The sequence below is a fragment of the Elephas maximus genome, chromosome 9, assembly GCF_024166365.1.
Source record: "Elephas maximus indicus isolate mEleMax1 chromosome 9, mEleMax1 primary haplotype, whole genome shotgun sequence".
In the NCBI taxonomy this organism is placed as follows: Eukaryota; Metazoa; Chordata; class Mammalia; order Proboscidea; family Elephantidae; genus Elephas; species Elephas maximus.
Genome location: NC_064827.1, coordinates 24,927,281 through 24,951,235, shown reverse-complemented (window position 1 = coordinate 24,951,235; position 23,955 = coordinate 24,927,281). Strand labels below are relative to the sequence as shown.

Below are 23,955 nucleotides of genomic sequence, written 5' to 3'. Positions count from 1 at the left end.
CGGGGCTAGTTCACGGGGATGGAGCAGCTCGCCGCGCCTATGCCGTGCCTATGCCGTGCCTGCGCCCAGTCAAAGTTCCGGCGGGACGGGTCCCAGGCTGGGACGCCGCTCTCCCTGCTCCAAGACCCGTCACTGTCTCCCGGGGACTTCTCTCACCGGCTGCGTTGCCACGCTGCCCGCGCGAACTGGCTGGGCCCCCTCCCGGGGTTAGTTCAGGGGGATGGAGCAGCTCGCCGCACCTATGCCCTGTCTGTGCCCCACCAAAATCCCAGCGGGACGGCTCCCCGGCTCGGACATTGCTCTCCCCGCTCCAAGACCAGTCACTGCCTCCCGGGGACTTTTCCCACCGGCTGCGCTGCCACGCCACCCGCGCGAACCGGCTGGGCCCCCTCCCAGAATGAGTTCGGGGGCCAGGGCTGGGCCCCTTGTTTGTGCCGTCTGCCCCCCTGGGATCTGCCCCAAATCGGGCGCCGAAGGTCACCTGACTGGTACGCTGGCTCCAGCCTCTGAAAACAATCACTGCCTCCCCGTATTTGTTCGTTCTCCGTCTCTAAATCTGTGTTTGTTGTCCAGGGTTCGTAGATTGTTATGTATGTGATCGATTCACTTGTTTTTCTGAGTCTTTGTTGCAAGAGGGATCCGCAGTAGCATCCACCTAGTCCGCCATCTTGGCCCCCTAACCTGTGTTTTTTAAATATTTAAAGTAAAAACATGAAGTGGATTCTCTTGGCCCCTCTATATGTATGATGAACATCAATCCAATTTATCTTCTCTCCTGTCAATTGCCCACCTCCCAGCCTTCGTTTATATAATTTGCAATTTTAATTCTAGAATATGGTTGTCATACATTATTTCTTACATCGTCTATATTTTCTTTCAAGTAACATTTTAGACATTTGCACCCATTTTGATAACATGTTTAAAATGACATATTTATTTAGACTTAACTGTAGGCTTAACTGGTTCCACTGTTCAGCACTATCAGTCCTTTATACCATGATTTCTCTGTTGTTGAGTTTTCAAATTATGCATCATCAAATAATTTTTTAATGGTACATGGAGAGTAGATATTCTAAACCTTGGGAAGTCTCAGTGTATCGTTCATTTGTCTTCATGAATTGTGGAATGGGAAGGGGTTGATTGTTTTCTCTATTTCTCTCTTGTCCTTTGTTTTACTGAGCTTTGCTGTCCAGTCTCTGAATATCCAGCACTGGGCAGTAGAGGGCTGTGTTGGGAGGGTGTTAAGGCAAGAGTGCTTACTCTATCAGGCACTGATGGAATATGACTTCATGCTGTCTGAGCCTAGCAGAAGTTGAAGCTGATTCTCTGTCTCCTGGGCAATTTCCTGGTTTCCCTGGAGCTCCCACATCACAGGAGATGTCTCCCCTTGTGAGAGTTACTCTCACTAGTAGCTTTCTAGTCTTTGTTAGCTGCTGTAGAGTCACCCCGACTTTTAGTGACCCCATGCACAACAGAATAAAACGCTGCCTGGTCCTGGCCATCCCTTTGATTGGATTCAGATTAGACTGTTATGATCCACAGGGTTTCATTGGCTGATTTTTGGAAGTAGATCGCCTGACCTTTCTTCCTAGTCTGCCTAAGTCTAGAAGCTCCGCTGAAACCTGTTCAACATCATAGCAACATGCAATCCTCTACTGGCAGACAGGTGGTGGCTGTGCGTGGGATGCATTGGGTAAAAATTGAATCTGGGTCTCTGGCATGGAAGGTGAAAATTCTACCACTGAAACAACACTGTGCCCTTTATAGTCTTGGGAGGATGCATTTCTAGCCTGATTAACCAAAAAACCAAAGACTTTGCCGTCAAATTGATTCCAACTCATAGCGACCCTATAGGACAGAATAGAACTTCTCCATAAACTTCCCAAGGCTGCAATCTTTATGAAAGTAGACTGTCACCTCTTTCTCTCATGGAGCTGCTGGTGAGTTCAAGCCACTGTCTTTCTGGTTAGCAACAGAGAGCTTTAACCACTGTACCGCCAGGAGTCCTTCTAGGCTGATTAGTCACTTGCAGTTCCTTCTGCAGCTGCTAGCCTATGATTTCCACCTCCGGCTTCTTGCTATGGGGGTCCTTTGGCTCTTTGAGGGTGCACTCTAAAGGTTAGAAACCAGGGTGACCCCAGACTTGCCCTCTGTTCTACAAACAAAGACTACAAGCTGATCCCTGCACAGCCACCTTTATTCTTTTGCCTCAGGCCACTTAGCTTCCTCAAGTATCAGCCCAGCACCAGCCCTTTGTGTGCTCCACCTACAAGGAACACATTTTTCCACCCTAAATTTTATTTGTTGTTGTTGTTGAGAATATACATAGCAGAACACACACCAATTCAACAATTTCTACATGTACTATTTAGTGACATTGATTATATTCTTTGAGTTGTGCAACCATTCGCACCCTCCTTTTCTGAGTTGCTCCTCCCTCATTAACATCAACTCACTGCTCCCTAAGTTTCCTAGCTAATCTTTCTAGTTGCTTTTCTCTATTTGATAATATATAGATAAAGTTCTTAAAAAAACATAATGCTCAAGGCAGACCTTTTTTACCAGTTAAGCTAAGCTATTGTTTTAAGAAGAATTCAGGAGGTATTTTTGGTTTCAGGTTTAAAGATTATCTCAAGCCAATAGTTGCAGAGGTTTAACCACTCTCCATGGCTCCAGAAAGTCTGGAGTCCATGAGAATTTGAAATTCTGTTCTGAATTTCCCCCCTTTTCGTCAGGATTCGTTTATAGAATCTTTGATCAAAGTGTTCAATAATGGTAGCCGGGCACCATTCAGTTCTTCTAATCTTATGGCTAAAGGGGCAATTGTTCATAGAAACAATTAGCCACATATTCCATATCCTCCTCCTATTCCTGACTCTCCTTCCTCTGTTGCTCCAGGTGAGTAGTGATCAGTTGTTGAGCCTTGGATGGTTGCTTGCAAGCCTTTAAGACCTCAGGCACTACACAACAAACTAGGATATAGAACAGAAGCACTAATCACATTATTAGGCCTGTTAACTGGGATATCCCACGAAACCATGACCCTAAGCCTCTAAACCAAGAAATTAAATCCCGTGAGGATTTTGGTTGTACATAAGCAGTCTCAGAAGCTATTCTTTTTTTTTTTTTGTCATTGTCTTAAATATGTCTATCACAACTTTTGCCAATTCAACTTTTTACAGGTGTACAACTTACTGATGGCAATTATAATAATCAGCTGTGCAACCTTACCCTTAATCAATGTGATTTTCTCATAACTGTTAACCCCTCTTTCCCCTCTCCTGGCACCCCTGGTAACCACTGATAAATTTTGGTCACTGTGTATTTACCTTTTCTTGTCTTTTTATGTAAGTGAGATGATACAATATTTGGAAACCCTGGTAGTGGTTAAGAGCTATGGTTGCTAACCAAAAGGTTGGCGGTTTGAAGCCACCAGGCACTCCTTGGAAACCCTATGGGGCAGTTCTACACTGTCCTATAGGGTCGCTGAGTCGGAATTGACTCAACGGCAACAGGTGTGGTTTGGGTTTTTTTTAAATACGACATTCGTCCTTTTGCGATTGGCTTATTTTGGTCAGCATATTTTCAAGCACCGTGTATACTAAGGCAAAACTTCATTTCTCCTACTGATTGAGCAGTAGTCTGTTATATGTATGCACCACATTTTGTTTACCCATTCATCTGCTGATGGGCACTTAGGTCATTTCCACCTTTTGACTATTGTGAGTAGTGCTGCAGCGAACACTGGTGTACGAGTCTCTTTTTCAGTCTCTGCTTTCAAGTCTTTTGGTTATATACCTAGAAGTGGAATTGCTAGGTCATATGGTAGTTCTATTTTTAGTTTTTTGAGGAACTGCCACACTGTTTTCCACAACAGCTGTACCATTTTTTATTCCCACCAGCAATGGGTAAGTGTACCAATGTCCCCGCACCCTTGCCAACATTTGTTATTTTCTGTTTTTTTTTTTTTTTTAATCTTAGCCATCCTAGTGGGAGTGAAATGGTACCTCATTATAGTTTTGATTTGCATCTCACTGATGGCTAATAACACTGAGCATTTTTTTTTATGTGTCTGGTGGCTATTTGAATGTCCTCTTTGATGAAATATCTACTCAAGTCCTTTGCCCATTCTATGATTGCGTTAATTGTCTTTTTCTTGTTAAGTTTTCCAAGTTTTATATATATTGTGGTTATTAGATTCTTATCTGATATATAGTTTCCAAAGATATTCTCCTAGTCAGTAGCTTGTTTTTTCACATTTTTGGTTAAGTCTTTTGATGAACGAAAGTATTTAATTTTTTTGAAGTTCCATTTATTTTGTCTTTTGCTGTTTGTGCTTTTGCTGTTATATTAGATAATCCATTTTTAAAAGCTAGGCCTGACAGCTTTGCCCCTGCATATTCTTCTAAGAATTTTGTGGTTTTAGTTTGCACACTTAGGTCCTTAATCCATTTTTAAATTGTTCTCGGGTACTGTGTAAAGCATGGGTAAGGAACACATTTTAAGGTTGGCCTCAAGGAAGCTTCCCTCCTAACACTTGAGGCAAGGGGTGTACACTGTCCCACCCTTTCTTCTGGTGTTTGGGATGGGCGATCCACTCACCACAGCACAGCACTCTGTCCAAATAAATCTCCCTTTCTCACCTTTCTGCACCCTTTTGTATTCTTATAGTGGGTAAGAGGGTTCTAGAGACTTGTGAATTCTGTATGAAGTGTCCCTCTTACATTCACTTTCAAATCTCATATCTATTTTATTGGAAATGTAGTTGAGACTGGAGTCCCAGGTGATGCAAATGGTTAACACACTAGACTGCTAACCAAAAGGTTGGAGGTTCAAGTCCACCCAGAAGTACCTTGAAAGAAAAGCCTGGTGATCTACCTTCAAAAATGTAGCCATTAAAAAGCCTATGGCGCACAGTTCTACTGTGACACCCATGGGTCTCCATGACCTGGAATCCACCCAATGGCAACTGTTTTTTTTTTAGTTATGACTGAGGCAAGAAGAGCTCCATTTTTAAACATGCTGTTATAGTTGAAATGATAGACTCAAACATGCTGGCGATTGTGAGGATGACACAGTACCAAGCAATGTTTTGTTCTGTTGCACATAAGGTCACCATGAGTCGGAGTAGACTTGACAGCAGTTACCAACAATAACGATATACAGATTACATCTCCTAGGCCAATATTGAGTGTTCAGCAGTATTAAACAAATATGGTTTTGATAATTGAGTCTAGTTCTCTCAACAATGGGGTACATAAAATCTTGTGATAGCACCTACTGCTGTCAGGACTCTTAAATGCCCATAACATTTCAGACTTCAGATCCCATGATGGAATGCACCTCCACCAATCTCCTTGAGGCCATCTCACTTGTCATGTGGTTTTAAAGGGAGCTGGCAGGATGAGGGCATAGTGTCTTTATAGCTTGGTACTCAATAAGCAGGAGAATGATTGCCCAGTTTTCTAGTTAAGATTTTGGATCTCCAAGCTAGGGATTAGTAATGGGAATAGACCAAAATATCTCCCTACCTTCCTTCAGGCCCATAGGTGCTGTGTATTTTAGGCAGGGCTTTGAATTATTTCGAACTAGTTCACTCATAGCCAATGAAGAGAACTGAAACAGACTCGAATTGTTACAATTTGAGTGATCGAAATGATAACCCGAAGGGAAAAATATGGATTGAAGCCCTGAAACGGGAGACTCTGAAGAGGCGTAGTGAGCCCTTTCAGGAGGCTATTGCATGAGATTGGATTATTGGCACGACTGTGGAGAGCGACACACATTCAAAGCAGTGTGGTCAGCCACCACCTTTGAGCGGAACACTGCTGTTTCTGACTCTGCTCAAAATGCAATGGGCAAGAGATTTGGTTGCTATGCAACACACATGCTGCTCTGGTTTTCTAAGAGGGAGATTAAGTTTTTAGCAGGGCTTTGACCTATATTTTTTCCCCTTCCAGTTGTCATTTCTGTTTACCCAAATTTTAAAAATTGGGATCCGTTCCAGTTTCACTTCCTCCGCCATGACTGAACCAGGAAGAACTGGTCTGAAAGCCATGGCATGTTTCTGTCACTGATTGTAATTTTCCGCTTAGTAGAATTGTCTCCCAGCCTCTTTGGATAGTTCAATTTTTGGTTCTGCTATTATCCTTGAATAATAATGGTAGGTTGGAAAACAGGTGATTTTTGTCCTTGTAGAACTAACATGTGTTGAGTGTCTGCTGTAGGCCAGACACTGCTTAAGTGGTTTACATAGGTTGTTTTATTTAATTCTCACTTAATACATGGGAGTCAAGCATTCTCATTTCACAGATGGGGGAAAAATAAACGAGACTTAGAAGTAACTGACCTCACTCAAGTTGTAAGTGCTGGAGAGAGAATAATAAGCATAGGTACCTCAGATGTCAATATTTATGCTTGTTCTCAACTTGGCTACGTACTAGAGTCTCCTGGGTACTTTAGGAGCCCTGGTGGCTCAGGGGTTAAGAACTGGACTATTAACCAAAAGGTCAGCAGTTCTAATCCACCAGCCACTCCTTGGAGACCCTATGGGACAGTTCTACTCTGTCCTTTAGGGTTGCTGTGAATAGGAATCAACTCGACGGCAGTGGCTGCTGGGTGCTTTAAAAACACCTGTTTTCTGAGCCCCTCGGAACATTAAAGTAGGATCTTTGGAGATGGAACTTGGGCACCAGTGGGGTTTAAAGGCTCCCAGGTGATTGCAGTGTACAGCCAGGTTTCAAATCACTGCTGTATACACTCTCAAGGTTGTGAATTTATGTTAAGTATAAATTTTTTTTTAATCATGCTATTAACTCTGTATTATTTAATTACTCCATTATTTATTCATCATTCATTAATTTACTCATTCATTCACTCTCTTTCTCCTTCCAAAGTCAGAGAGTGCGTGGTTACCTGTCCACATCAGAGCCGGCATTCCGAATCAGGTTCCAAGGGCTGCTTTCACGGCCACGTTTATTCTGGAAGTGGATCAGTTCATCCTGACCTCTCTGACCACATCGGTTCTGGACTGTGAAGATGACGAGACCCCCAAATCCTTGCTGGTGTTCAACATCACTAAACCCCCACTCCAGGGCTATATGACTCACCTGTTGGATCACACCAAACCCATCACCTCCTTCACCTGGAAAGATCTAAATGGCCTGCAGATTGCCTACCAGCCACCAAACAGCAGCCATTCTGAGAGGAGGAATTACGAGGTGAGAGGGAAGAGAGGCCAGGCTTCTAGCCTAATTGGTATTCACGAAGGTATTGAAGAGGCCATCCAGTTAACTTTAGGATTAATTTCCACATTCCTTGCCCCAGAAGAGAATTGGTCATTGTATATCAGGATGCAAACTCAAATGCTCAGAGGAGCCAGGCAGGTAATATAAATGAGCGAACCCAGATGAAAGGATATGGTGGTGAACTCCAGAAAGATCAGGTGCCTCAGGGAGCAGCTTCACCTCAGCCAGGGGTGATCGCTGCCATGTGAGAATACAGACGCACGCAGTGTGGCTGTTGTTGTTGTTGTTAGGTACCGTCAAGTCAGTTCCAACTCACAGCAACCCTATGCACAACCGAACAAAGCACTGCCCGGTCCAGCGCCATCCTTACAATCGTTGTTACGCTTGAGCTCGTTGTTGCAGCCACTGTGTCAATCCACCTCGTTGAGAGTCTTCCTCTTTTCCACTGACCCTGTACTCTGCCAAGCATGTTGTCCTTCTCCAGGGACTGATCCCTCCTGACAACATGTCCAAAGTAAGTAAGACGCAGTCTCACCATCCTTGCTTCTAAGCAGCATTCTGGCCAAACTTCTTCCAAGACAGATTTGTTTGTTCTTTTGGCAGTCCGTGGTATAGTCAATATTCTTCGCCAACACCACAACTCAAAGGCGTCAACTCTTCTTTGGTCTTCCTTATTGATTGTCCAGCTTTCACATGCATATGATGTGATCGAAAATACCATGGCTTGGGTCAGGCGCACCTTACTCTTCAGGGTGACATCTTTGCTCTTCAAAACTTTGAAGAGGTCCTTTGCAGCAGATTTACCCAATGCAATGCGTCTTTTGATTTCTTGAACGCTGCTCCCATGGCTGTTGATTGTGGATCCAAGTAAAATGAACTCCTTGACAACTTCAATCTTTTCTCCATTTATCATGATGTTGCTCATTGGTCTGGCTGTGAGGATTTTTGTTTTCTTTGTGTTGAGGTGTAATCCATACTGAAGGCTGTGGTCTTTCATCTTCATTAGTAAGTGCTTCAAGTCCTCTTCACTTTCAGCAAGTAAGGTTGTGTCATCTGCATAACGCAGGTTGTCAATGAGTCTTCCTCATTGTTGAGCATGCAGATTAAATAGGTATGGTGAAAGAATACAACCCTGACGCACACCTTTCCTGACTTTAAACCAAACAGTATCCTCTTGTTCTGTCCGAACAGCTGCCTCTTGATCTATGTAAAGGTTCCTCACGAGCACAATTAAGTGTCCGGGAATTCCCATTCTTCGCAGTGTTATCCATAGTTTGTTATGATCCACACAGTCGAATGCCTTTGCATAGTCAATAAAACACAGGTAAACATCCTTCTGGTATTCTCTGCTTTCAACCAGGATCCATCTGACATCAGCAATGATATCCCTGGTTCCACGTCCTCTTCTGAAACTGGCCTGAATTTCTGGCAGTTCCCTGTCGATATACTGCTGCAGCCATTTTTGAATTATCTTCAGCAAAATTTTGCTTGCGTGTGATATTAATGATACTGTTCTATAATTTCCACATTCGGTTGGATCACCTTTCTTGGGAATAGGCATAAATATGGATCTCTTCCAGTCAGCTGGCCAGGAAGCTGTCTTCCATATTTGTTGGCATAGGCAAGTGAGCACCTCCAGCGCTGCATCTGTTTGTTGAAACATCTCAATTGATATTCCATCAATTCCTGGAGCCTTGTTTTTCACCAGTGACTTCAGAGCAGCTTGGACTTCTTTCAGCACCATCGGTTCCTGATCTTATGCCACCTCTTGAAATGGTTGAATATCAACTAGTTCTTTTTGGTGTAATGACTCTGTGTATTCCTTCCATCTTCTTTTGATACTTCCTGCGTCATTTAATATTTTCCTCATGGAATCCTTTACTATTGCAACTCAAGGCTTGAATTTTTTCTTCAGTTCTTTCAGCTTGAGAAATGCCGAGTGTGTAGCTCTCATTTTTTCAAGTAAAGTTGGAAACCTGGATTTTTATGTAAAATGTTCCAGTGTTTAAATATGAAAAATGCTTTATATGATCCCACTTATAAGAAATATCTAGACTAGGCAAGCTTATAGAGATCAAAGTTTATTAGTGGTTACCAGGGGTGGGTGGGAGGCGGAGAAAAAGGGAACTCATTGCTTAAGGGTGAAGGAAAAATTTGGAAACTGATAATGGTGCTTGTTGAAAAACATGATAAACATAATGAATGCCACTGAATTGTACACGTGAAGAATGTTGGATTGGCAAATCTTTTGTTACATATATACTTACCACAATTGAAAATTTAAAATATAGAAAACATATTAAAAATTTAAAAATATTGCGCCATCTACAAAATACTTCTGTGGGCAACATTTAGCCCAGAGCTCCCCAGTTGGAGAACTCAGACGCCTTCCTGCATTACAAGACCATTGAAGTTAGAGATAAGTTTTGTCTACAATTATTTTATTAGTAAATTCTTTTATTCTTTTTATTTTAGGCGCTTAGTTTTCTTAATAACACTGACTAAGGAGAGGTGTTTCCTTGGTCTCATCTGATAACCAGTTTCACTATCAAACATTTTCCACCAGGAAGTTACTCTTTCTTCCTAACCTATATCCCTTCTGCTGTATTTCAGCAGCAGCTCTTGTTTTGTTTTTAATGGTGTTGTGGGGAAAAAACATCACAAAGTTTAGTAAAGCAAAAAGAAAAAGTTTTATTCGGCATGTATTCAAAAGGACAAAAGTGGGAAGCAGACAAGCAGGCTGCCAGAGCTAATGTCTGCCCGAATCCAAGGAAGGTTACAGAATCATCGGTACATATTCACACCACAAAAAGTGGGTGGAATCATTGAAAGCTTCACCTTTTCACAGATTGGCTAGAAACTGTGGTCTTATATTCTGAATTGCCTTTCTTAACAAGCATTAATACAGGTTTCAGTAGCCGACAGTCAGGTCTTCATTGGTCCAACAAATTTCTCTTCACTAAATGTTAATACAAAAACATAGGCATGGGGAGACTTTTGTGTTCTGTTTGTTTGGCTTTATGTGAAATGTTCCCGAAAAGATATTTTTCTTCCCCAGAAGATAATTTCTAAGATTGTCCCATCTATTGTCTTTATCTCAGGGCCCAGTCAATGTGTCCTTGTGAGTCCTTGTGGGCCCAGCTTCAGCTGGGTCACATTCTCTTTGCTCAAGGACAGGGAATAATAATTCCAATATTATTTCCTAAATCAGTGGGAAGGGAGAACAGCTGGTTACAGTCTTCCATATAATATCCCTACCCTGGTGGCGTAGTGATTAAGTGGTATGGCTGCTAACCAAAGGGTCAGCAGTTCGAATCCACCAGATGCTCCTTGGAAACTCTATGGGGCAGCTCTACTCTGGCCTATAGGGTCACTGTGAGTTAGACTCGACTAGACGGGGCACTGGGTTTGTTTGTTTTTTTTTTTTTTTTTTGGTACTTGAAGACCTACCAGCAAGCTGACTCAAACACAACGGAGAATTTAAGGAGCAGACTGACACAAACTGGAGTTCAGGTTTATTATGGCAAAAGAGTGTCCCTCGGGTTATCAAATTGGCCTCCGTATAATTAAGGAATTTTCAGCCTTCAGCCCAAATTTGTGCTTTGCCCTTTGCTTTGCCTTTCTTCACTTCATAGTAATAAGTGGCAGCTCTTCTTTCTCTCTCACCCTTGCCTCTCCTGCCTTCCCTGCTCTATGAAGTAATTTCTCGTTATGTGTCCAGATTTATCCTGAGCCCACAAATAAAGTACTGCTGCTCTGGCTGCTTCCTGCATGTATTTTCTGCCATTGGGTAATGGTAAACTTAAAACAGAACCTGTCCAAATGTCACTTTTTTTTATTAGACGTTAACTCCCAATTTCCCAGTGGAGATTAAGGGCTTTTCAGATTAGGTGGGCTGAAAGCCCTGGGCCTCTATAAAGGTTTGTTCATTCAGGCCCCAGGGGTGGGATTTCTGGGAGCTGGGTAATGGCTAGTGGTTCTGAAGCTGACCCTTCCCTGGGCATTTCTCCCCAGGCAGTACATTCTTTCAGGCATTTTCACCTCTTTGGAAAATTTCAACACTTTTTATTAGGTATGGCTTTTATTTGTATTTGAGAATAAAGTTTCTTAAGTGAGTGATAATTTATAATCTCAGATGGTTCAACCTAATACATATTTACAGCTCACCTTGAAAAGGACATCTTTTGCCTGGGTATAGTTTCATTTTTACTCTGATACTTTGGCACCCATGAATCTGATTCTTTGGCTATTTAGTATTTGCTGATACATTACTTTCTGATTATTCCCTTATCCTTTCAGATGGACCATAACCAAAAAAGAAAAAACTAAACCCATGGCTGTCAAGTCAAAACTAGTCACTGGGCCCTGCATTTCTGCATTTCTTTATTATACCTCATCCTTCTCTGTCAACACCTGGCGCAATATGTAGCACATAGTAAGTGCTCAAAATTTAACATATGTTGTTGTTAGGTACCATTGAGTCGGTTCCAGCTCATAGTGACCCTCTGCACCACAGAATGAAACACTGTCCGGTCCTGTGCCATGCTCACAATTGTTGTTATGCTTGAGCCCATTGTTGCAGCCACTGAGTCAGTCCATCTCGTTGAGAGTCTTCCTCTTTTTTGCTGACCCTCTACTTTACCAAGCATGATGTCCGTCTCCAGAGACTGATTCTTCTTGACAACATGACCAAAGTATGTAGGATGCAGTCTCACCATCCTTTCTTCTAACGAGCATTCTGGTTGTACTTCTTCAAAGACGGATTTGTTCGTCCTTTTGGCGGCCCATGGTATAGTCAATATTCGTTGCCAACACCACAATTCAAAGGTGTCAATTCTTCTTCTGTCTTCCTTATTCATTGTCCAGCTTTCACAAGCATATGATGTGATTGCAAACACCATGGCTTGGCTCAGGTGCACCTTAGTGTTCAAGATGCCATCTTTGCTTTAAGATATTTTATCTTAAAAAAAAGAGGTCTTTTGCAGCAGATTTGCCCAATGCAATGTGTGTTTTGATTTCTTGACTGCTGCTTCCATGAGTGTCGATTATGGATCCAAGTAAAATGAAATCCTCGACAACTTCAATCTTTTCCCCGTTTATCATGATGTTGCTTATTGGTCCAGTTATGAGGATTTTTGTTTTCTTTATGTTGAGGCATAATCCATACTGAAGGCTATGATCTTTGATCTTCATCAGTAAGTACTGCAAGTCCTCTTCACTTTCAGCAGGCGAGGACGTTGTGTCATCTGCATAATGCAGCTTGTTAATGAGTCTTCCTTCAATCCTGATACTCCATTCTTCTTCATGTAGTCCAGCTTCTCGGATTCTTTGCTCAGCATACAGATTGAATAGGTATGGTGAAAGGATACAACCTTGATGCATACCTTTCCTGACTTTAAACCATACAATAATTCCTTGTTCTGTTCAAACAACTGCCTCTTGATCTATGTCCAGGTTCCTCATGAGCACAATTAAGTGTTCTGGAATATAGCCCCCACCTATTAATTATGGATTTCATGGGACCAAATAAAATCTAGATATTTGAAAATATATCTAAAGGGAGAGAATCTTTAGATCAGAGTTTCTTAACAGTTGTGCACTAATGGCATTTTAGAGCAGATAATTATTTCTTTGGCTGCTGTCCTGTGCATGGAAGCCTGTTAGCAGCATCCATGACCTCTACCCACTAGATGCCACTAGCACCTCTCCTCTCTAGTTCTGAGACCAAAAATGTCTATAGACTTGCTGAATGTTTCGTTGGAGGACAAAATCAACCCCAGCTAAGAACCAATGCCCTAGACTCTATGCCACTGAGAGGCATGAGTGGTCTCATGCTGGAGTAAGTCAGTCTCCTGGGCAAATGCAGGGACATTTCTCCAGCACATTTACTAATACCAGGTTAATAAATTCTTTTATGGAGAGGAAAATTAAAAAGAAAAAAAAAGATACTGATAAACTAAGGAACCAGGTGTAGAGATCACGCTATCAAAAGTGAGATCAGGCAGCAGCGGAACCTGGAACAGTTTTGCCTTCCATCTGTGGCGTACACCCCAGAATTAATGGTACTTTAACTTGGCAGTGGGTGAATCATGTATATCTGTTTGTTTGCAGGTGGAGTTGGAAGTGTATGACTTCTTCTTTGGAAAGAGCACACCGATTACAGTCCACATCTCCATCAGAACTTCAGATACAAATGCCCCGCGAGTATCCTGGAACGCAGGTGAAGCTCAATATAGGGCGTCAAGCAGATCACACTCAACAAGGCATCATAGAACATAATGCTGGAGGAAACAGAAAGTATGTGGGTCAGGAAAGAAAGGGAGTTTCATTTGCGTTTCACGCACAAGGCTACTGAAACCCAGACAGGTTACGTGGTTTTCCAGGGCATCAGATAGTTGTTGTTGTATTGTTTTGTTTTTTCCTAGTGACAGTGTGAGAAATTAAATGCAGGATTTCTGTGTCCAGGTGGCAACTTCTTTCCTCAGTGGGAGATAAGGACATTTCTTAATTGAGTAAAGCAAAAAAAGTGACGATTTGTGATATTGAGCCATAGTTGGGCTGAGAGAGAAAAGGTCTCTAACTCACATTGCTAAGAGGGATCCAAGGAAAGTGTACACTACAGTCCACTGCCCTGTTTTCTTTTAATTTTTTATTTTTGGTGAAAATATACACAATGAAACATACACCCATTCAGTAATTTTTACATATACAGTTTAATGACAGTGGTTATACGCTTCACACTGTCAACCTTCTCCCTATCTTTGTCCATATAATTTCCTCACTGTTAATTTAGACTTTGCCTCTTAAAGTTCTCATCTGTGTTTTAGAGTTACTGTTGTCCATTTGATCTCCTGTAGATAATTCTTTAAAAGAGTTCAGTGCTCAAGGTGAACATTTTTTATTAAATAAGCTGAATTGTTGTTTAGTTTAAAGATGACTTCATGGGATAATTTTGGTTGAAGGCTTAAAAGTTGTTTCCAGGCAATAGATTCAGGGGTTCCTCCAGTCTCAATGTATCCATTAAGTCTGTCTTCCAATAAGAATTTGAAATTTTGTTCCACATTTTTTTCTTCTTTTGATCAAGATCATCTATTGGAACCTTGATCAAAACATTCAGTAATGGGAGATGGGCACCATTCATTTCTTCTGGTCTCGTGGCAAAGGAGGTAGTAGTTCATGGAGACAGTTAGACCTGCAGTCTATTTCCTTCTCCGATTTCTGGGTCTCCTTCTTCCTCTGTTGCTCTAAGTATATAGAAATCAATTGCAGTATCTTCGGCCATTGCCCTATTTTTAAGTTGGGTTGCGTGGAAACCACAATATATAAATAAGAATGTAACCTGCTTCGTTTATTGATTTTTTTGAAAAAGTCTTTGCCCTGCCTATCAATCCCAGTAGACTCATACTTAAATGTATATATTTAGATCAAATGTTAATGTGGAATGTAAATGAAATTTTTTTCTTTCTTGCCAGTGCCATCAGTAGCATACAATACTTATAAGCAGTGTTAATAGGTTCTTCTATGGGGAAAATGTCTCAGTGTATGGTTTAAATCATCAGACTGCAGCTTAAATGGGTTGCTTCATGGGTGTTTGTCTCTCGCTCTCTCTCTTTGCGGTATATTTCAGTGGAGATGGGGACATCTGTTGAGCAGCCTTGATTTATAATTCTGGTTCTATGTCCCACTCTACTTCTATTAGAGGGGTGACGACAGACAAGAACGACCTAATAGCCTAAAGTATAGCAGTCATTACAAAGTCAGTAGATTATTGCTTGAGGGTAGTGACCGAGTAGTATGTATGTGTATGTGTGGCTTGTAACAACCAGGCTCATTAAGATAGCACTCTGCAGAGGGCTCCAAATCTGGTTTTGACTACTTTGGAGATCAGAATACTTTTAAAAGTGCATTTTTCCTTATTATCAACTTAATGTATGCCCATTAGGAAAATAAATAAAAAAAAATTAAAATCCTTTGTTATTCTGCCACTGTTAATAGTTTGCTCTATATATGTCTAGTCTTTCTGGTTGCTCCTTTCTGCATGTTTCCTTTGCATGATGCCTGGTCCCATCTGCCCTGTGTGCTCTTGGCTTTAAGACCCTCATTACTAGTCACAGAGATTTTTTATATGTGCTAGCATACTTGTTTCTTCCTGTCTTCCTTGCTTGCTTCTTTTTTTTGGAGGGGAGGGGGCCGAGGAAGTGGTTTATTGCCTTAGCCCAGGATCACTAGAAAACAAAGCTGATGAAAATTGTATGGACTAACCGTGTACTGAAAACAAGAGTGAGGGCAAAAGGGAAGTCAAAGGGGGAACAAATAAAAATGTGTTACAACTGAACAGGTCACAGCTTCACAAGGAAATAAAGCTGATTGCACCAGGGAAGATGGAACTACTATGTCTGGGGAGACTTGAGGGTAGGGTGGGAATAGGTGAACACTTTCTGTCAGCTCCTTCCCATTTCCTGTCTCTCACTGGTCAAAGCTTGCCCCACTGAATGTTAATTCCCCACACTTCCAGCTTACATAACCAGGCCCCTCTTTGCAGCCACTACGCATTGTGCATACAATGGGGTGGGATCTGGCCACAGGCTCAAGAGAGGTCATGCCAAAACGTGGCCCTCCTTGCAGTTATCAGTTGAGGTAACCAGCCATGTAACAAGATGAAGCAATAGTAGCATCCAGGGCTTTTTAATTGTGAGGACTATGGGAGCCCTCATGGGGCAGCTCCAGCTAGAAAGCAGGAAAGTTGTCAAGGCTTGGGAGGCAGGTAAAGCTGGGCTGGTTTGAGGGGAAGCATACGTTAGGCCCACTAGTGCACCATCTTTAAATGTTTTTAATTTTTTTCTTTAAAAAACTCTGCTCCCTGGGGTCTTAAATGCTAACAAGCGGCCATCTAAGATGCATCAATTGGTCTCAACCCACCTGGATCAAAGGAGAATGAAGAACACCAAGGTCACACGACAACTAAGAGCCCAAGAGACAGAAAGGGCCACATGAACTAGAGACTTACATCATCCTGAGACCAGAAGAACTAGATGGTGCCCGGCTACAACCGATGACTGCCCTGGCAGGGAGCACATCAGAGAACCCCTGAGGGAGCAGGAGATCATTGGGATGCAGACCCCAAATTCTCACAAAAAGACCATACTTAATGGTCTGACTGAGACTAGAGGAATCCCGGCGGTCATAGTCCCCAAACCTTCTGTTGGCCCAGGGCAGGAACCATTCCTGAAGACAACTTAGCAGTCGTGAAAGGGACTGGACTTTGGGTAGGAGAGAGATGCTGATGAAGAGTGAGCTAATTGTATCAGGTGGACACTTGAGACTGTGTTGGCATCTCCTGTCTGGAGGGGGGATGGGAGGATAGGGAGAGTTGGAAGCTGGCAAAATTGTCACGAAAGGAGAGACTGGAAGGGCTGACTCATTAGGGGGAGAGCAAGTGGGAGAACTGAGTAAGGTGTATATAAACTTATATGTGACAGTCTGACTTGATTTGTAAACATTCACTTGGAGCTCAATAAAAGTTAATAATAATAAAAAAAAAACTCTGCTCCCTTTCAAGATTCCCTGCAATCTGTTGGCTCCCAGGTCTACCGAGTAACGGGAATGGTTGAATGAAGCTACAGCTTCCTGTCTCTAACCTGAGTGCTCAGTCCTGAGTCTGTTTTCTTCTCACCCTGACCAGCACTTGCCCTCTGTGCACATTTCGTCTAACATGCTGGGTCCAAGGAGAAGGTTTTATTTCAATTCCTTTAGTTAAAAAATTATTTCCTTATTAGAGTCTAAACTAAAATCCAGCCCACATTGTAAAGTGTCATACATTTCAGGTATAATACCATTAAACATCCTTCTAGCATAGTAGCTCTGTATTTGCCTCTGAAACCACTTTCCATTATCTATCCTGTGGGCTACTGATACTTTCATAAATTGTATGCAAAAGCACCTCTCTTTTGCCCACTTAAAATATTTGGATGTAGTCTTTGAAAAATTCATTGTGGACATTAATGAACTAAAGTCCTCTGTGAATAAAATGTCTGTTTTTTCCTTCAAAATTTATTTTCTGGCACAATTATACCTCTAAAGGGTATATCATAAAGGACTCAGCATGCTGGAGGAAATGTGCAGAGAAGGCAAATGCTGGTTAGAGCAAGAAGAATACACACTCAGGACTGAGCACTCGGGTTAGAGACAGGGAGCTGTAGCATTATTCAACCATTCTCATAACCCAGTAGACCTAGGAGTCAACAGATTGTAAGGAATCTTGAAAGAAAGCGGTTGTCAGATTGGAGTTAATATTACTAAAAATAAAAACTAAATTTCAGTTTCTTGAAAAGCTTTTGAATATATTTATTTTTAGATAGTTTCATGAGTGAAAATTCATGAATCCTTTCTTAAAATGGGCCTGTTGGCATGCCATAGAATTTTCCAAACACAATTCTGTTTTCTCTTGTAGGTCTGAATCTCTTGGAGGGGCAATCTCGGGCTATCACTTGGGAACAATTTCAGATTGTAGACAATGATGACATTGGCGCTGTCCGTCTAGTCACCGTTGATGGACTACTACATGGAAGTATTACACTAAGAGGTGAATGATCAAACTTTGTAACCCAGAGAAAAACAATCCAAGAAGTATTTTCTCCAAAAGCAAACCATGGTTAACAGGATATACTTAGCATCTCTTGGGCCCTATTTCTAAATGAACTTGTCATATCCAGAAAATCTGGAGACACTATCAGCTTTCATGTTAGGATGCTCAAATCAATGGATAACCATTTATGAGTGGTACCTTGTGCTTGGCTCATTATTTGAATCTCAGTTGTGCTTTCCGGATGCCACACTGGACTCCTTCTAAATTGCCTCTTAACTAATTATCTTTTCCCAGTTGTATAACAAAATACTTCCCTCTAATTTATGTTATTAGTGGTAGTTACCGTAATTTTAAAGAACTGAATTTATAATTACAGAGATGGTAGTTAATAAGATAATAGCCCTAATAAATTCATTGTGGACGTTTATGATAATATAGCACATCCCTTGTAAGGAGCTCAGAGGATTTAATTCAATTATCCTCTTGGTCTGCTTAATTGTAAAGCAGAAAGATAGCTCTTATTTATCACCATTCATGGTTAGGGAATTCTGAAATTAAAAATAACATGCTGAATTCATGATAAATCCTCTTTCCTAATCTCAGAACAGTTTAAGCCTGCATGGATCAGTTAAGGCAGGTATTCACATGCATGTTAAGGAAACCCAACTGTAGTGGCTTAAAAATTGAAGAGTTATTTTCCTCATGTGACAGGTTGCCCAGAGGTAGGCATTCCATTCCCATGATGTTCAGTGCAGCACATTCTTTTCCGATCTGCCACTGGTCACAAGATGGTGCTTACAACTCCAGGCATCTGTATTCGAGGCAGGAAGAGAGAGAAGGGACAATGAAAATACTCATACTATGGTTTATATCTCCTTACCAGACTCTGTCACATGGCTACCCCTAGGTACAAGGAAATCTGGGAAACTCAGTATTTTAATATTGTTATATTGCCATTCCAAAAAAAGCTGAGTTCTGGTAGTGAGAAAGAAACAGAAAGTGGCTTTTGGGCAAGTAACTAGTAGTGTCCATTACCCTAGTGTTTACCTTTATTCTTCGGAGCTTTTTAGTACAGCCATTGTAATAGTTCGTGCAGTAATTGAAGAAATGCTTATTAATACTGTAGAGATGAAATGGGGAGTGGTAGCCCATAATGCAATGATGTTGTAGGCTCAGAGAAGGTAGAAAATTCTTCTAACACTTATTTAAGAGTTATTTTGTGCCAGACAACCTTTGATGGTTACAAGGGAGAGGAGGAGTGGGAGGGAAAAACACTAAATAGACAATAGTAAGTGGTAACTTTGGTGAAGGGTAAGACAGTCCATAGTATTGGGAAAGCCAGCACAGCTTGTCCAAGGCAAGGTCATGGATGCTCCGTAGACACATCCAAACTCCCTGAGGGACCAAATTGCTGGGGTGAGGGCTGTGGCGACCATGGTCTCGGGGAACATCTAGGTCAATTGGCATAACATAGTTTATAAAGAAAATGTTCTATGTTCTGCTTTGGTGATTAGTGTCTGGGGTCTTAAAAGCTTGCAAGCGGCCATCTAAGGTACTCCACTGCTCTCACCCTGTCTGGAGCAAGAGAGAATTAAGAAAACCAAAGACACAAGGGAAAGATTAGCCCAAAAGACTGATGAACCACACTACCACAGCCTCTACCAGACTGAGTCCAGCACAACTAGATGGTGCCCGGCTACCATCACCTATTGCTCTGACAGGGGTCACAATAGAGGGTCCCAGACAGAGCTAGAGAAAAATGTAGAACAATATTCTAACTCACAAAAAAGACCAGGCTTACTGGTCTGACAGAGATGGAAGAAACCTCGAGAGTATGGCCTCTGGACACCCTTATAGCTCAGTAATGAAGTCACTCCTGAGGTTCACCCTTCAGCTGAAGATTAGATAGGCCCATAAAACAAAACAAGACTAAATGGGCACACCAGCCCAGGGGCAAGGACAAGAAGGCAGGAGAGGACAGGAAGGCTGGTAATGGGGAACCCAAGGTTGAGAAGGGGAAAATGTTGACATGTTGCGGAGTTGGCAACTGATGTCACAAAACAATATGTGTATTAATTGTTTAATGAGAAACTTGTTTGCTCTGTAAACCTTCATCTCTAACGTACAATAAAAAAATTTAAAAAGCAAAAAATGAACAAACAAAAAACATTTACTTTGTGCCAGATACTTTATAGGGTGAGGCATAATTATTATTCCTATTTCACAAATGAGGAATCTGAGACTCAGAGAAGCTAAACTGACTTTTTAAGACCATGCATCTAGAAGACCATGGCAGAGTTGGGATTTGAGCCCAGGCTGACTGCTATCAGAGCTCTAGCTTTCAGCCTTTAAACCAGTAATCCTCAAACTTTAGCATGTATTAGAATCACCCAGAGGCCTGATGAACTGACAATTGCTAGGTCCCTGCTAGAGTTCCCATTTCAGTAAGTTAAGTGGGGCCTGAAGGAGCCCTGGTGACGTTCAACTGTTAACCGAAAAGTTGGCAGTTCAAACCCACCAGCAGCTCCACAGGAGAGAAGACCTGGTGATCTGCTCGTGTAAAGATTACAGCCTAGTAAACCCTGTGGGGCAGTTCTACTCTGTCCTATAGGGTGGCTGTGAGTCAGAATCAACTCATGGGCACACAGAGGTAACAACAGGGTACGGCCCAAGAATTGGCATTTCTAACAACTTTACTCTTTGTGCTGTTGCTGCTGAGTTGAGACCACAGTGAGAACCACTTCTCCACAGCAGTGCTGCCACAGAGAATGACGATGAGTTGAAGGATAACTACCATTTATTGTAGGCTTACTACTGTTTAATTGCTCTAGTCCTTAGTATGGAATATTAAAATCAAAAAACCAAACCCGTTGCTGTGGCGTCGACTCCAACTCATAGTGACTCTATAGGACAGAGTAGAGCTGTCCCATATGATTTCTAAGGAGTGGCTGGTAGATTTGAACTGCAGATCTATGGAACATCAGGTAGGTAGTATTATTCTTGGAGGGCAATGGTGGTTTCCTGCTAAATTCTCGCCTTCTGTGCCGCCAATGCACTTCACGTACAGCCACTACCTGCCTGTCAGTGGAGGCTTGTGTGTTGCTATGATGCTGAACAGATTTCTGCAGAGCTTCCAGACTAAGACAGACTAGGAATAAAGGCCTGGTGACCTACTTCCAAAAATCAGCCAATGACAACCCTATAAATCTGCAGCTGCTTATGGGGATGGTGCAGGACCAGGTAGCATTTTGTTCTGCTGTGCGTGGGGTTGTCATGAGTTGGGGGCCAACCTGATGGGTGCTAACAACAACAACAACAACATCCCTATTTTATAGATGAGTCTCAAATAAATTATACCCTGTCCAAGTTCGCACAGCTAGTAAGAGTTAGAGCCAGTATTCAAAACCAGGTTTGTGTGGTTTCCTAGATGAGGGAAGTATGGGCACCTCTTTCCTTCAGGCTCTCTTCTGCAATGGTACTTTCACTACAGCTACCACCTCTGTTCTCCCTCATTCAGTCGGCTCTATCTCTGATCTCTCCATCAGGTGGAAAAGGATTTCTCTTCACCGTTGCTGACCTACAGGCTGGAGTTGTTCGCTATCATCATGATGACAGTGATTCCACCAAAGACTTTGTGGTCTTTAGGATCTTCGATGGCCACCACAGCATCCGCCATAAGTTTCCCATCAACATCTTGCCCAAAGATGATAGTCCGCCGTTCCTTATAACCAATGTCGTGATTGAACTGGAGGAGGGACAGACTATACTGATCCAGGGTTCTATGCTGAGAGCTTCAGACATGGATTCTAGTGATGACTACATCTTCTTTAATATCACAAAACCCCCACAGGCTGGAGAGATCATGAAGAAGCCAGGACCTGGACTGATAGGTAAGTTCCAGGCAGTTAAGAGTTTGAATGGAATTTATTCTTTTATAGAGAACTTTCTATGCACACTTATGGGTTTGCTAAAATTGTATTAGAATTTGTGCTAAGGTGGACATAATTTTATGAGATAAGATACTATCGTTATTCCCATTTTATTGGTGGAGAACTTGAGACTCGAGATGTTAATTTGATTTGTCCAAGGCTATCTTTTTTTTTTTTTTATACACCTAGAAAGTGCCAGACCGGGGTCTCAAGGTAGCCGTAACTATGAAGAGTTAAGTCAGCCAAGAAAGGTGATATTACAAATAGGTCTTAAGGGCAATGTTTGGTCTATTCTTGGTTCTTGATAAAGTAATTTCATGAATAACATTTCTTTACATGTGATTACAACCATTTTCATAACTACTTTTTAAAGTAGGTAGTTCATGAGTTTGGCAAAATAGGGATCAAGTAGTTAGTAGTTAGTGTTGTGTATTTGAAATAAGACTATGTTACTTAAAATTTTTTTTTCAAATTCAGTTTTTATAAGACAGGCATAACAATTTTAATTTTTCTGCTTTACTATTTGCGAGTTTGATAAAAGCGTCTAATGAGGATTCCCTGGGTACATGCAGCATACTAGATAGAGAAGACTTTTGGAGCTAAGTACAATATCATTGTACCCTAACACCTGGTAGAATCTTATAAAATTGTGTGGTGTTTTGTGGACCCAATAGGCTATCCTGTTCCTGGCTTCCTTCAGAGAGACCTGTTTAATGGGATCATTTACTACCGTCACTTTGGTGCAGAAATCTTTGAAGATTCTTTTGAATTTGTCCTGTGGGATAGCCATGAACCTCCAAATCTTTCAGTGACTCAAGTAAGAGACCATCTTTAAATGCTTTCCCAAAGTCTTGTCCAAGATATTAATTGTAGGAGATGTTATTAGAAACTACATGAAAATAAGTTTCAAGAGTCAAAATTTGAAAAGCAATGGATTAAGCAAAATTAGGCAAATTTCTTTGCAATAGGACTACTGAAAGATTTACTTTTCTAAAGAGTTTTTTAAAAATTTCCATGAATGCAGTGCTTCCAAGATTATTTAACCATGGGAACCTTTTTTCATTGAACACTTTACAAAATTGGTTGCCTCCTAGAGCTCAAGAAAACACTGACTTATTTTACACATAATAGTTAAAGTATAGGTTCTGGATTTAGACTGCCTATGTTTCTTTCCCAACCTTGCAACTAACTAACTGACTGACATGTGCCTCAGTTTCCTCCTCTGTGAAACAGATAATAGTAAACCTTCCTTAGGGAGTGATTGGGAGGATAAGTGAGATAATATGTAAAAGTACTGAGAACTTTCTGGCCAATGATAAGTATTCAATAAATGCATTAGCTATCATTTATTGTTGCTTTTGAAGGACTAAGAATTTTACTACCATTTAAGGATATCATTTAGATATACAGAATGCAGGAATAGGTTTGAGCAAACATTCTCATCATATAGGAATCACAAAAATGGAGTCAGTGTAGAATCTGGATAACTATTAAAGACTCCTTGTGAAGAAGGGGGTGGAAAAAGTACAGCTGAAATTAAGTGATCACCTGCAATGTACAGTATTTTTTACTAGGCATTTTATACCTATTAGCTTAGAAAGTTTCCTTGGAAACCCTATGGGCCGGTTCTACCCTGTTCTATAGTGTTGCTATGAGTCGGAACTGACTCGCCGGCACCTAACAACAACAATCTTAGAGAGTAGCATGTGTAGACATCCAAGAAAATCTCAGATCTGCTCTAGAATGATTACTTACAGCATGTGTCCTATTGATTATATAATATCTTTTCATAATGTCACCGTCACTGGCATTAGCCAATGCATAAGTGATTGAGATTCATCTGTGTGCCAAGATGAAGATAACAGAAGGGGGTGATTAGGAAGAATGATGCCAGAGAGCCTAGAAACCGAAGGAAGTGAGTCACCCATGTGAAGCAATGGAGAATGAATGAAAAAACTTTATTCATCTGCGTGTTGACTAACAAGTCAACTCCTTTATAACTCGTACCCCTCTTTTCATCAATGTATTCTATGCTATTTCTAGACTAGATCTTAGTTGATTTGATCATTCAAAATAGTAACTATTCATAAGGTTTATTTCTACATTTTCTGTTGTAGCTATTCAGATTGATTTATGTTTCTGTCTAGGATACCATGTTGCTTTTAGCAGACTACATGCCTTTTTAAAAATGGAC

At 41.4% G+C, this 23,955-nt stretch overlaps 1 protein-coding gene across 8 annotated transcripts in view; it reads left to right on the top strand.

Moving 5' to 3' along the window:
- FREM1 (FRAS1 related extracellular matrix 1) overlaps positions 1-23,955 on the top strand; it is a 184,761-nt gene that overhangs the window by 53,458 nt on the left and 107,348 nt on the right. For all 8 annotated transcript variants that reach the window (XM_049895395.1, XM_049895396.1, XM_049895393.1 and 5 more), the window contains exons 6-10: positions 6,897-7,220; positions 13,359-13,467; positions 17,698-17,829; positions 21,378-21,722; positions 22,436-22,578. In XM_049895395.1, coding sequence (XP_049751352.1) covers positions 6,897-7,220; positions 13,359-13,467; positions 17,698-17,829; positions 21,378-21,722; positions 22,436-22,578 — 1,053 coding nt within the window. The remainder of the gene's footprint in view (positions 1-6,896; positions 7,221-13,358; positions 13,468-17,697; positions 17,830-21,377; positions 21,723-22,435; positions 22,579-23,955) is intronic.